Source organism: Miscanthus floridulus, chromosome 4, assembly GCF_019320115.1.
Source record: "Miscanthus floridulus cultivar M001 chromosome 4, ASM1932011v1, whole genome shotgun sequence".
Taxonomy (NCBI): Eukaryota; Viridiplantae; Streptophyta; class Magnoliopsida; order Poales; family Poaceae; genus Miscanthus; species Miscanthus floridulus.
The window spans coordinates 79,866,576-79,881,628 of record NC_089583.1 but is presented as its reverse complement, the minus strand read 5'-3'; the positions used below and the strand labels follow the sequence as shown (position 1 = coordinate 79,881,628).

At 49.6% G+C, this 15,053-nt stretch overlaps 1 protein-coding gene across 3 annotated transcripts; it reads right to left on the bottom strand.

Annotated features, from left to right (window-relative positions):
* Positions 1-3,480: 3,480 nt before the first annotated feature.
* Positions 3,481-9,588, bottom strand: LOC136551822 (glutamate receptor 2.8-like). 3 transcript variants are annotated; one of them, XM_066543367.1, is made up of 5 exons: positions 9,233-9,588; positions 7,820-9,138; positions 4,917-5,232; positions 4,436-4,830; positions 3,483-4,318 (listed from the first exon to the last, which is right to left on the bottom strand). In XM_066543367.1, the coding sequence occupies exons 1-5, from the start codon at positions 9,504-9,506 to the stop codon at positions 3,692-3,694; spliced, it is 2,931 nt and encodes a 976-aa protein (XP_066399464.1). In that variant the 5' UTR covers positions 9,507-9,588; the 3' UTR covers positions 3,483-3,691. The 3 variants fall into 3 exon arrangements, with proteins under 3 accessions (XP_066399463.1, XP_066399465.1, XP_066399464.1); XM_066543366.1 differs by having other exon boundaries at positions 3,481-4,830; XM_066543368.1 differs by having other exon boundaries at positions 3,481-4,830; positions 7,820-9,130; positions 9,233-9,455.
* Positions 9,589-15,053: the final 5,465 nt, after the last annotated feature.

Here is a 15,053-nt window from a genome sequence, read left to right as displayed (position 1 = left end):
TCCTCCTCAAGGTCCTCTTCAGGATCAGGATCATAATCACCTTTTCCATCATCCTTTCTAGCCAGGTCAGCAATCTTCTCCACCCCCTCTATTAGAAAAGTAATCAAATAGCGTAATCAAATAGCATGAACCTCCCAATTCATACACTCTTTCTCTTGACACCTTGACTGGGTCTTTGCATTTTATCTTGATCCTTACATTGGCAAAGAAGCTTGAAAACAGTGCAGGCCAAACCACTTCAGAGAGTATTCCTAGTCTAGATGCAATGTCTTTGATTGTCCACCAGTTAGCCCATTTTGGAGGGATACCCTTGACTTGGACCCACACCTCCTCCAAATGCCTAATAGGTTCTACATCCCCATTCTAGGGTTTGAGAGATGCTAAAACATTGGCCCCATTGAAATAGAATAAGGTTGACCGTCAAATGACTAGATCCCCCACTCTCTTCTGTGGTGGGAATCTAATAATATAACTGTACTCATCCTCTTGTCTCAGCTACCAATCCCAATTTTCATCAAACAAATTCTTCAGGTGACCAATAATCCTTTCCTGATCAATGTGACATTGCTCAATAGTGAGGATCCCAAAATTATCAAGGCCTCTCCAATGCCTAAACATGTTCTCTCTAGGCTCCACATCAATATGAAAGAACCCCATGCCTTTACTAGCACTCCCACAAAACTGAGCTACAGACTGATTCTTCTTCCATTCAGGACATTGAAAGGATCAAGATGCCCAAGAGGAGGGGTGAATTGGGCTAATTCTAAATTTCTTTGCAATAATTAAGTCCTATGGTTAGCCCAATTAACCCCTTGTGCCTAGAAAGTGTATCTATTGATCTACCGCCTAAAAATTTAGCAACCTATGTTCCAATCCTACTCTAGCATGGCAATTCTATGAATGTAAATGATAAGAATTGAATTGCTTAAAGTAAATGCTCAAAGTAAATAGAGAAGGAGGAACGCGGCGATGTTTTGCCGAGGTATCAAAGAGTCACCACTCCCCACTAGTCCTCGTTGGAGCACCCACGCAAGGGTGTAGCTCCCCCTTGATCCGCGCAAGGATCAAGTGCTCTTTATGGGTTGATTCTTTTACACTCCGTCGTGGTGAATCACCCACAACCGCTCACAACTTGAGTTGGGTCATCCACAAGCTCCACCGGATGATCATCAAACTCCCAATCACCACCAAGCCGTCTAGGTGATGGCGATCACCAAGAGTAACAAGCATGAACTCTCACTTGATCACGACAAGCCTAATGAGAAGGGTGGATGCACACTTTGCTACTCTTGATGTCAGTAATGAGGGCTCTCTTTGGGATTCTCAAATCTCAATCACCTCACTAGGACCTTGCTCTTCTTGGCACTCTCAAAGGTGTTTCTCAGCTGTTGGAATGAGCAAAAGTACCCCCACACATGAATGGAGGAAGTATTTATAAGCATGGCTGAAAAACAAACCGTTATGTGCCTCTATGGGGTGACCGGACGCTCCAGTCATGTTGATCGGACGCTCTGGTCAGTTCACCCCGAACTCTAGTGTTTAAGTGGTGACCGGACACGTCTGGTCACGATTTTCCCTCTCTGGAACCTTACTGTAGTCGACCGGACGCGTCCGGTCGTGATTTTTCCTCTCTGGAACCTTACTGTAGTTGACCGAACGCTGGCACTCAGTGTCCGGTCACTTCACCTTTCAACGTCCGGTCACTTCCAAACGACTTCACCTTGATCAAATGAACTGACCAGACTCTGCGCCAGCGTCCGGTCAAACCGAAGCCGGCGTCCGATCAACATTTGACCCTCCATTCACTTCCAACTTTCGATCATACGTGAATGAAGTTTGCTCCAATGGATCTAAGGGCTTTTTAGGAGGTACCTAGTGCTAGGTTTAGCAAGTGTGCACCACACCTAACCCACTAGACTTACCTAGGTCGAGCTACCCGTCCATACCCCCTTAATAGTACGGTCAAAGGAAAAATAAAGTCCTAAACTACTCTAAGTGTCTCTTCAACTCCAATCGACACTTAGAACTAGTCCATCCTTAACCTTGTCGTCCATCCTTTGAAAACCAAAACAATTTCCATCGTAGGGGCATGACCACCATGATAGCCCAATCGATCTCCATTACCATGACCTAACTTAATTGCCTCTGCAAAACACACATTAGTCATAGTAATCATGTATTGTCATTAATCACTGAAACCCAACTAGGGGCCTAGATGCTTTCAGACATTTGTCAACAACATGGTCTTCCTGGCTACAGATGAAGCAACACTTGGCCTTCTTGCAAGCTGTACTGTAATGACCTACTTCTCCACAGTTGTAGCAGACTACATCAAATGATTTATCCTTTGGAGCAAAGATTACCTCATCTTTCTCCTCAACCTCCATGGCCACCTTTTGTGTGTCTTCAAAGATTTGCTGAGACTTTCCCTTTCTCTGCTCCTGATCAGGCCTAATCTGCTACCTGCCTGCTGGTGCATGACCCCTCCCTGCTCCCTGTCTGCCACCCCCCGAGGTCTAGGCCCATTGAACTACTGACCGAAGAACTGGGGCGGTGTGTGTTGCAGATGGGGCTATTGTACCTGATTTGGGTTGAACCCATACAACTGTGGTGGTGGAGGGTTGAAGAACGGCGGTGGCGGCGCCTGGTGAGGAGGGTACGGGTGGATGGGGAATTGGTTCCACCCCCCTCCACCCCAATCTACCCAGTCCTCCTTCGGGTTCCTAGGGCGTGGTCCGTGCCCCCTGCCTCTGTTTGCCATCTCTCCTTCACCGCTTGCGCAAAGCTTTTCCTTCTCCCCTCGCCCCAAATTGATTCTGCGAACTTCAGCTTCTGAGGTTGAACATCTCATACATCTCCGATTCCCACCTTGTAGCAGTCCCCGACTCTGAACTGCTTCTGCTCCTAGAGGTCCTTCCTCACCCACACCAGGCTGGCTCGCACCTCCTCTGAACCAGAGCTCTGATTGGGGAATGAACCAGAGCTGCCCCCAAAATTCTTCTATCCCATCTTCAACCTCCGGGTATTGGATTTTGGGTAAGGGAAGATCCGACACCTGCCCGCTCCAGAAAATCCTTGGCCGAGAAGAAGCCACTTGTCCTCTTCCCAGCGCACTGCGTCGCTCACGGAAGCAGCCGCTGACATCGTGACCCCTTCTCCAGGAAAATGACTCCTCTATTGGTCCCCTTCGTCGTGGCGGAGCCCCTCTCCCCCTCACCGGACTAGAGGCATGCCTTTCGTTGCAGACTCACCGGCGAACCTCGGTTGTGGGCTCTGACAACTCCTCTTCCCCGAGGAGCCTCGCCTCCTTGCGCACCAAATCTCCGAGCAGGGGAAGCCTCCCTTTGCCCATTGATCGGCGAAGGGACCAGGTCGCTGGCCGGAACCGGGATCGACGGTGGTCTCTCCACGCGCTCACTGCCCGTCGTCGGCAGGGCACGATGCCGCATTTTCGCGAAACTATAGTTTTTTTTTTATTGCTACGTTTGAAAAGTCACAGGAAAAAAAACACCCTATCCTGACACGTTACACGTAAGAAGGATGACCTCCAGCTGGCTACATGCATATAAACAGTGCCATTATCCTTGAGCTCTTACAATTAAATGAATTAATCTACACGTATCATCGACCAGCAGTTGCCCATTAATATTTCCTGCCAGAGCAGTCAGAGAAGTGGGGAAATAACAGTTGATCAGTTACTGGCCTGATGGACTGTGGCACTTTGATCACCGGAGCCGCCAGGGTTGGGAGCTGCGGCCACCTCCTCTGCCTCGCCGGGGCCAGCCAGCTCGATCTCACCTGCAGCTGCAGGCGCCGGGCTCGGCGCACCTGACGACCAGTCACTCATGTCGTACGTGTGGTTGGACACGCTGAGCGGGCTGCCGGCTGCAATGTGCGCGACGGCCGGGGGCGGGGAGGCGCCCGCGTCGTTAGCGCTCCGATCAGCCACCGACCCGCCGCCATCCTTGTTGGTCCTGAACGTGTGCGACGAGAGGTCCCTGTCGTCGAGGAGCTTGAGGAAGATCCGGAGTCTGTTCCTCCAGGGCACGCGCGACGCCCAGATCCGCCGGCGGTTGGCCACGACGAAGATGAGCAGGTGCAGCACGCAGCAGAGGAAGGAGGTGGCGCCGGTGATGAGGAACAGGCCCCAGAAGCTGTCGAAGCTGAGCCTCTCCGATGTGAACTGGCTGCCCTGCACCGCGCAGCCGTCCGCGTCGCCGAACCACTTGCGCTCGATCGAGCTCATCTCGTCGCTCTCCGTGAGGTTCAAGATCGCCCGCGACAGGTCCGCCACGTACGGCGACCCCTTGGGGAACGCCTGCTCGATCGATCGTCCATGCACGACACGAGTCATTAGTTGCCGATCCAAATGCTGCACAGCATGTACATACCAAGTGATGACGATGTCTAGTGGCAGCAGGCAGGGGACGCTTACGAAGCCGAAGCCGCCGGTCTTGTTGCTCTGGGCGATCCTGGTGAAGTTGTCGCAGTAGGACTTGAGGAAGAGCCTGAGGTAGGGCGTCTCGTCGACGATGGCGCCGATAGTGCCGTTGAGCAGCGCCTCGTGGAAGCCCTGCGTGGCCTGGTACGGCTCGAGCCTGGACTGAGGGAAGCCCGACTTGTTCATGGCCGCCCTCATGAAGGAGTTGTTCAAGATACCGACCTTGTCCGTTCCTCGCCACAGCGAGGCGAAGTCCCCGATCGCCGGCTCAAGCTGCGGCACCGTCAGCATGGACGTCAGGCTCGCCGTGTAGCTGGACTGCAGGATGAGCACCACGAACGACCACACCACCACCACCAACCGCGACAGGTTGCTCTTCAGGTTCTCCCCTGCATCCGCCACCGATCCAAGCACGTCGTTACCAATGGGCAATGGCGGAACACCGCATGCAGCCAAGCAACCGGGGGAGCATTACTATGTGCAAAGACGAGGGTCGAAAAGCCGAAGTAGAGGAGGGTGCCGATCTGGTAGGACGGGGGGCCACGGAACTCCTCGTTGCTGCGGTGCTCCACGGCCCAGACGACGAAGCCGGTGAAGATGAAGAAGGCGAAGCTGACGAGCCAGAGGTCCCAGCGGAGCGGCTTGAGGAAGACCCAGGCGGCGCGCTTGCTACGCTGGTCGCGCATCGGCACCACCATGGAGATCCCCGACGACATGTACGGCAGCGTGAAGTCCACGTGCTGCGACCGGTCCGCCGTGATGGTGATGTCCGCCACCGCCGCGTCGAACTCCTGTGGACACGATGCAGCTAACTTAAGCTCAAAATGTTTCAAATCCTTGGCTCGGATACTTTGGACCTAGTACTATTTTGTATGCTCAAGCCCAACTTTTGAGTCTCTCGGTTTGTGGTTCCATTCCAACTAGCCAGGTGAAAATTTAGTCTGTTCTGAAACATCAGCAAATTCGAATTAAGAAGAATGTAAATAGTGTTTGTTGGCTGGTAAAATAAGTTGAAACAAAAGGGTACTACCTCAGTTCAGAAAAGTGTGCAACCCTACTTCTGCCCTTAGCCAATATCTAAAGTTTGACCAGATTTATGGAAAAAATCAATATTTCATGATAAATCTAATGATACTTATTTTATATCATAAATATCAATATTTTTAGAAACTTGGTCAAATATAAAATGGTTTAATTCAATACTATAGTAAAATTGTATTCTTTTTTGACAGAGTGAGTAATTATTATATTAACCATATGGCAATTACCTAGCGAAGCAGTCCTAGCTAATTAAACTCCAAAATAAAATATTGTAAGAGAAACCCTAAAATAATTGCACTTGTGTGGTAATAAAGTATGCTCACTTATACATCAGTGATAAGTACTCATATACTATAAGCTGAAACAAGTAAAGTGTCTGCATCTCATTAGGTGTCACTAAGCAGTACAGTTAACTGAACTATTATTATTATTAGGTGTCACTAAGCAGTACAGTGTCTGCATCTCATTGACGACACATGATCCGGTAACGATTTGATTCCCACCAGCGTATATTTTACGACAAAATTAGGCAAATGCCATCTGGGCCAACCGGCGTCACAGAAACTACTTACGCCGGTGCGTCATATACATGCGTAGGTGCTGCACGAATTTACTTCAATTCGTCTCTGCACACTACAAACATTTAAATTTAAATACATGTAACCCTGATTGTTTACTTTCTACACAGTACTTTAATTTCCAAACATTTTCAATATATAGTACTTCCTTTGTTTCAAACTGTAAGTCCTATTTGGTCTTTTTAGATATACTCCCTCTGTTCCAATTTATAATATTTTTTGGCTTGACATTCAGATAAAAAATAGCATTGCATGAAGTTTGATTGTGCATGGTACTTGCATTTGAAGCTAATGATCCCTTTAGTGCTAGATGATGTGTTTGTATCTACAACGATATGACTTGATTAATCTCAAATGCTTTTTAAAGAAAACTTATAATGGAATCGGTCAAGTTCTTATATATGCAGGATGGTTTGGTCCATGGACCATGGATTACCACAGGAGCCAACTTTGTGTTACAAGTATGTCTTGGAAACGGTCAATTGGTCAATGCATTCTGAGTCAAAATATACGGTCGGCGACAGAGAAGTTTTAACTGACAGCACCGTATAAAGAGAAGTTCAGAAATATGTCCTGGTGTCCAATTAGTACGTTGTACATCAAGCACTCTTTACTAGTATGGTGTTTATTTGTGACTTATGCTCGACTTTTGTAAATGCAGTCCATTTTGAGTATACTGATGAAAGCAACCCAGAAAGCATAAGGAAACTCTATGCATGGCCTAGTGTTATATAAAAATAGCTAATTACGTATGTCATGTGACAAGACTTGACTAGAAGACAAATGACAAGAACGTGTTTGGACAAAGCCTATGCTAAGGAATAGTCTGAAGTCAACGAACCCTCGTGCTCTTTACAGAAGACCAAAAAAAAAGAAGAATCTCTCTCTGTGGACGTAAATTGCAGGTTAGATTCCTTTCGAGAATACTAACACAGACCATGAGAATGCCCCGTGTAAGTCATTAAATCCATACACTAGTTCAACTCGCGACCGGTTAAAGCCGACCAATCATTGTGTAAATTAAGCTTATGTTCTACGCTATAGCTGTCCGGCCAAAATGTTTGTAGTTAATATGAATAATGTTACTACCTCTAGGCTCCAATACTTGGGAGTTGGGAAGCATGTAATTGGGTATTACTACAATCATATATGCTTTGTTTGTTGTGTCGTTGATCTCATTTTCCAATTGACAAAACTAATGGTGGTTATTTTATCCTTAGTAAAGGTTGAAATTTAATGTATGATGGAGTATATCTGAGCCAAAATTTCGAATTGTACCATATTCCACTTCTCAGATTGATCCTTACGTTCCAACATATAACCACATGCTGTCCTCACATTTAGAAGAACCAAAAAAGAAAAGAAAAGAAAGTTATGCCTGTGCAACTAGGCAATTAGCTAGCTTGTGCAATACTACTCCCTCTGTTTTAAATTATAAGTGGTTTTAGCTTTCCTAAGATTCATAGATTTTACTATCCATCTAGATATAACGTACATTTAGATGTATAACAAAAGTTATGCACCTAGAGAACCTAAAACGACTTGCAATTTGGAATGGAGGGAGTAGTCGTCAATCAATGGCGCTGCTAGATCTGACATATATATAATCAAATCTAAAACCTTTGTTGTGAAGGAAATGAACTCCTATGTCATTTAATGTAGATTTTTCAACACGAATGTTTGGTTGACGTTGTTATAGAAACCATAAAATGCCAATCTTGCAATAAAACATGTACCAACAGAATGAGAGTGCACTTACCCCTTTGCCGACCCTCTCGACTAGAGTGTCGTAGCGCATGGAGCCCACTAGCACGTACTCGAACGGCAGCGCGTAGGGCAGCAGACGCACCGCCGCCTCGAACACCTCGATCACGAACCCGCCGGCTACCGTCCGGTTCGTTGCTGGGTCGACGTCGAGGTGCATGATCGGGCGGTAGCCAGGGTCGACGGGCCCCGGCATCGCCACCTGCAGCTTCCGGCCGCTCGTCGGCTGGACCCAACCAATGGGCACGACGGTCGAGTCCGCCGGCCAGATCACCGGCGCGAGCCGGCTGTTCGACGCGATCCCGACGCGGCCTCGCCCAAGCTGCCTATGCAGTCCGTCCTTCTGCGTCCAGAACCCGATGCCCCGCTCCTTGGCGTTGTCCATGATGTTGACGACCCGGAACGCCGGCACTGCCAACTCGCCGTTGATGAGCTCGAACCTGCCGCCGAGGCCCTCGAATGTAGTGTTTGTGATTGCCGCGAGGAACTTCTCACCGGACATTGACTTCCCGAGCCCGGAGAAGTCGGTGGAGCCTCTCCTGCCGCCGACAAGCCCCGGTTGCGATGACAGGTCACCGGGGCTAAGTCGCTCGGCCGCGGAGGCGATGGCCCATGCGGCGTCGTACGCCCACAGCGCGTAGCATCCCATCTCGGCTTGAGCCAGATCGGCGTCCCGGTGTTGGCGCATGAACCTGTGCGCCCACCGCTTCCGGACGTCGCGCAGGCGCGCGGTGGGCGGCACGTGGGGCGCGAGCCCGATGACGCCCTGCGGCGGGTGGATGGAGCCGAGGAGGCCCGTGAGCCCGTCGGCGATGACCCACGCGTAGCCCTCCGCCATCATCCCGGCCTCCACGGCGGCGGCGAAGACGAGTTCCGCGAGCGCCGGGCGCGCGTGCACCACGAAGGCGCGCGTCTGCTCGGACTCGAGGCGGTACATCGCGGCGGCGACGGCGTCCCTGGTCGCCCCGGCGGGCAGCGCGCAGCGGTAGGGGACCTCCGCGCGCGCCGCCGTGAGCGCGTCCACGAGGAACGGCACGAAGGCGGCGCCGTAGTCGTCGTCCTGGTAGATGGGCACGACGCTGCGCCAGCCGAAGTAGGTGGCGAGCGCGGCGATGGCCTCCGCCTGCCCGGCGTCGCTGAGCGCGGCGCGCACGAAGAAGCGCGCCTCGGAGTGGGACACCGAGGGGCTGGTCGCCGAGAAGGACACGACGGGGACCTCGGCGCGCGTGGCGAGGTCCGCGACGAAGGCGGACTCGACGGAGGACTGCGGCCCCAGGATGGCGCGCGCGCCCTGGGCCGTCATCAGCTGCAGCGCTACACGCACGCACGCGCAAGCGACGAGCGAGACGACGTCAGGGAACGGAGGCGACGGAGTGGTGGGGGCGGTTGGGGGGACACGTGTCCATACCGGCGGACGCGGCGGCGACGACGTCCCCGCCGGAGTCGTGCTGCAGAAGGCGGACCCGCGCGGAGGCGTTGGGGAAGGCGGCGTAGAAGTCATCGAGCGCCATCGGGACGGTGGTGCTGGCGATCCTGCCGACGGGCGAGTCGGCGTCGATGATGAGCCCCACCGTGACCGTCTCCGGTGGCTGCGCCCGCGACGTGGCCGGGATGAGCGAGGCCAGGAGGCCGATGAGGAAGAACACACGGCGGAAGGGAGGGTACCGGGCGCGGCCGGCCATGGGTGGAGACAACTCGGTCGAGATGAGATGAGACAAGCGCACAAGGCACAAGGTGGAGCACCGAAGCAGCTTGGCGAGCCTTTGACGACAAGACGGGAATTACCGCGCAGGCGCAGTCGTGGGCGACATGAATGAAGGTATCTCTGGGTTGTGGGTTCCGTTCCGTACACTCGGCGATGAGGTATCTCTGGGTTGTGGGCCACACCACGACGGACATCCAAACCAAGCCTTACCCGTCAGTACTACCGGCCTACAGACGGACACGAGGCTCGCCAGCCCAGGATGACAACATGCATGTTTTATGGCCCGGACTGGCACTCCTTTGGCAGCCCACACGCGACGGTCTCTTTCGTGGCCCCATTCAGATGGTATGGCCGGAGGAATTTGGATGGTTTGAAGAAATTTTAGAGAAATTTATGAGAGAAAAATACTGTTTCGAATAAAAAAACGGATTAAGTCAAGTTTAAAGGCACGCGAACAGGACCTGTGCCAAAGTCATCAAGCCATTAACTCCCTGCAGCTGTAGGTATAGCAGCGCCGTCATCCACGACGACGGAACGAGCATAGAAGCTCGCGACTCATGCTAGCTCGACTGCGCCCTAGAATTCCCCTCATGCGAAAGGACAGAGAGAGCATACGTACGGCACCATTCGCAGGTTAAAGTCGCCGCCTAATGGCGTCCCAATTCGTAGCAAAAACGAAGACTTCTGACTTTCAGTTCACTTCGGCGCCATGATTGCATGCATGGTCGTCGTTCCGAGCTCATCGCCATCGTACGTCGTCCTGCTCATTCGGCCGGCCACCATGTCAACCGCGTGCGCTATATATATGGATGCACCAATGGAGCACCGTGTCAATCCCAAATTCCCAATAAGGAAGAGAGTGAAGGTGGACTGCAGGAACATCATCATGTCCGTCCTCGTGCTTCTCTTCGTCGGCCGTGATCATCCTAGACTACTACTGGGGCGGGCGCAGAGGCCTACCGCACCTGCTGCAGCTTCGAGCGTCCTGCAGGTCGGGGCGCTGCTCGACCTCGGGTCAACCGGCGGGAGGGAGTCACGGGCGTCCATCTCGCTTGCGCTCGGCGACTTCTACTCCTCGCGGCCGCCGGACGGCTCCAACACCACCGTGGCGCTGCACGTCGCCGACTGCAAGGACGACGAGATCACCGCTGCTTCGGCTGGTATATATACTACGTTTTTATTATCTTGTGCTGTAAATTTCCTTTAGCTAGCGATGACCGCGCGATGCAGACATTGATAAAACGCTGTCAGAACGACTATGGACTACTCTAGTGCGTGATCACAAGCCGTTATGCCAAGGATCGGGACCACTATTAAAGTATATAGCTTCTTCTCAAAATCGCCATCATTTAAAAAAATATTTTAAAACTTTTAAATTCATCTAATTTATTTTAAAAATAAACTAATTGGCCATGCTATGGGCCTTGCCTCTTTTTTTTTAGAAAAAAACTTTGGTCTTGCCATCTTGGTGTGACTAGGGGATGTTTATTTGGTTCCCAGCCACCATATGCCACTTTGAAGGCTGCCATAGGTATTGTTTCTAAGGTTTGGTTAGTACTTCAGTGGTACCGTAACTTTTTCCATGGTGTAGTGCCAGAAATCTCCGCCATGGTTGTGGCGCCGCGGCTGGGTGAGTTCGGGAACCAAACATCCTCTAAATCCTTAACGTCACTGGGTCATTATCTTTGAAAAGAAAAAAACATCTAGACAAATGCTCAAGAGGCCAAATTGTTGTGGGCCCAATCTGATCCAAACAGAGCCCAATGCCCGTTTGAGTCGCCAGCCCGTACACAGCCAGCTCGCAAGCAGGGACTGCAGAGGGGTGTGTCACCGACGGCACGACAACCACTACTGCTGGGGACGACTCTGCTGATTCAGGCGGTGGCAAGGGAAAAGAGGTGAACGCTGATGGAGAGCTGGCGGGAAGGACGTGTGGGATACTACGTACAAAGAAGCCCAGCAGTCGGATCTATGGGCCGGACTGGATAAACTAAGGGACCCTGCCTGGCCTAAGAATGAGGCAACCCATTGTGGTACCATCTTGTAAGCGAACAAGAAGCAGGTGAGAGACTTGAACTCGGACTTGTATCTAGATCGTGCTTGAGGGCGACGGCGGTGGCGACGTATGGCGATCTTGTTGATCGACCGACGTTCGACCAAGTTTCCACCTAAATATTACCAAACTATCGTCGATCTATCATAGTTCGATTACATATGGTATCGGAGCCACCCGATCCTTGACCGCTCGCATTTCCGCATTCCATCGATTGTCTTGCAAATGCTTCGGGTTCGATCGAGATCTCTAGAGAGCAGTGAGCTGCTGCCACCAGAGATTTCTCTGTAATTCCCAAGCATGCAAGTTGATTTGTGCGGAAATCGCGGTCCTGGCATCGCATCGATACCTAACCCGACGACAGATGGCCATGGCGACCCCGGAAGAGCAGCTGGGGGAGATTTTGGCATTGTTGAGCAAAAATTCCAAGGGAATCAATGAGCTCAAGAGTTCGATGTCGGAGATGCGAACTCTGAGGACGGAGATACTCACTTGGAAGCCGGAAGTCAACAACCACGTCCACGAGCTGGAGCACACGGTGTTGGATCTCAGCGAACGTGTTGAGCGAGCACTGGGGTCTCTGCCTCCATAGCGGCAATCTCAGGAGTCATCAGAAGGGGAGCAGTCGGGGGCGATCACCTTCCCTCAACCACCGCTCACCACTGCGATTCGGGAGAATCACTTCGCCTCTCCAAGTATCAAGGTGCCGAGCTCCGCTCACCTAGAGCTTCTCCCGCCACGGGCGGCATCTGGGTCGTTAGACCACAGCAAGGGATCAACTCACTGGGGTGCTGATTTTGGGGCAGTGTACACCATCGCCCCAGAAATGGCCCTAGTCACAGGTGCGCCACCCCCTCCAAAATCTACTCCTGTTTTGTCTCATACTGATGGTTCAAGGTACTGTGATCAGTGTTACTACCCTCCTTATCCACCCTACCCACCCACTACACCATTTCCTAAGGTCGAATTTCATAAGTTTGATGGCTCGAATCCTCACTTTTGGATCAAACGTTGTGAAACTTTTTTTGATGTTTACCAAACTGATCCTAGATTATGGGTTCGTTTAGCTACCATGCGACTTGTTGGTTCTACAATGCTCTGGTTTTAGACGATGCAGACAACCATCAGTAAAATGAACTAGGACTCCTTTGTTTTAGCTGTCTATAATAGGTTTGATAAGGATGAACACAACCACCTGCTTCGCCATTTTTTTCATATCAAACAAACCACCTCAGTCTCTGAATATGTTGAACAATTCAGTGACCTTGTCCATCAATTTTTAGCTCATGACCCATCCTTCCCACCTTCTGTTATTACCAATCGCTTCATGGATGCTTTAAAAAGGATATACGTGATGTTGTTATGATGCACTGACCTCAAGATCTAGATACTGCTAGTTCCTTGGCGTTTTGTAGGAAGAAGCTTCTCAAGACCAACCTATCAAGAGATCTGAATTGGATCTTACTCCAAGAGAAATACTCAAGAGCCAGTGAAACTAGGTTTTCTGTCAGCTCCCAATTCTGTCAGAGCTGTTGAAGATAGAAGGATGACAGATCCTAGTAAGAACAATCAGTCTAGGGAAGATAAATTATCTGCATTAAAAAATTATAGAAGATCCAAGGGTTTGTGTTTCAAGTGTGGAGAAAAACGGGGACCCAACCATAAGTGTCCTACTTCTGTTTCTCTGAATGCTATAGAAGAAATCTAGAAATGCATTGTTGATTATGATGAAGTTGCCAATACACCAGTGGAAGATGAATCAGATTCTGGTGATGATGTGATGGCCATTTCAGCTCAAGCTCTAAATGGCACTGAAGGCTCTAGAACTATCAAGCTCAGGGGTTATCTTCAAGGTAAAGAAGTCTTTATGCTAATCGATTTTGGAAGCTCTAATAGTTTTGTCAGTGATCTAGTGGTAGGAAATATCTCTCGCTGGCAGCTACTCTCACAATCTATCAAAGTCAGAGTTGCTAATGGAGAAGTCTTATCTTGTACTCATGAGTTACGTGACCAGATTTGGGGCACTCAAGGGTATACATTCTGTACTACTCTAAAAATAATTCTACTAAGAGGTTATGACATCATATTAGCGATGGATTGGTTGGAAACACACAACCCAATGAAAATTCACTGGGTGGATATATGGTTATAATTCTATTATCAAGATAAGATGGTCACTCTTCAAGGCATTCCTTCTACAGTACAAATGGGGCCTCCAATCTGCAACAATCAATTGGTGGCATTTGACAAAATAGACTCAATTTTGTATCCAGTACAAGTTCAAGTATTAGCAGCTATTGACTCTCCTGAGCGGTCCATACCTCCTGATCTTCAATAGTTACTCAATCAGTTCAAACCTGTCTTTGCCCCACCGATAGCTTTACCTCCTCCACGGCCTGGAGATCACTCAATTCCACTCTTAGAAGGTGCTCACCCATTTTGTCTGCGCCCATATAGATACAACCCTACACAAAAAGACAAAACTAGAAACTCAAATTGCATATATGCTGGAAAAGGGGTGGATACAGGACATCACCGGTCCTTACTCCTCTCTTGCCTTGTTGGTGCGTAAGAAAACAGGAGATTGGTGCTTATGTGTTGATTTCCAAAGACTAAATGCACTCACACAGAAAAACAAGTACCCCTGCCTATAATAAAGGGACTTCTAGAAGAACTTTAGGGCTCTTCTTGGTTCACATCTCTAGATCTCTATTCACAGTTTCATCAGATAAGAATGGCAGCTGGTGAAGAGTTTAAAACTACATTCCAAACTCACAATGGGCATTATGAGTATAGGGTAATGCCATATGGAGTCATAGGAGGACCAGCAGCTTTTCAAACAGTCATGAATGTGATACTTGCTCCTTTACTCAGAAAAATGTGTTGTTGTGTTTATAGATGACATTCTCATCTATAGTAAGTCTTGGGAAGATCATCTCTTACTTATCAAGGAGGTTCTCACTATACTGCAATAGAACCATTTCCATGTAAAGATGTCCAAATGCTCATTTGCCAAGCAACAGTTGTCTTACCTAGGACATATTGTGAGTGGCCAAGGAGTTACTACTGATCCTTCCAAGATTGCCTTTATCAAGGAATGGCCCCAACCATAAAAATCAAAAAGGACCTGAGAAGTTTTTTAGGCATGGTGGGCTATTACAGAAGATTTGTTTCACAGTTTGGGCTGCTGTGCAAACCACTCACTAATCTTCTGAAAAAGGAACACTGTTTGTATGGACATCTAAAACAGAAGCTGTATTTCAAGCTCTCAATAAAGCACTTATTTTTGCACATGTCCTTGCCTTACCAAAATTTTCCTTACCATTTATAATTGAGACTGATGCCTCACCTAAAGGCATTGGTGCTGTTCTACAACACCAAGGACACCCCATTGCATATGTCAACAAGGCATTAGGGATGAAGGCTCAAGGACTATCAACCTATGAAAAGGAATGCTTGGCCATTTTGATG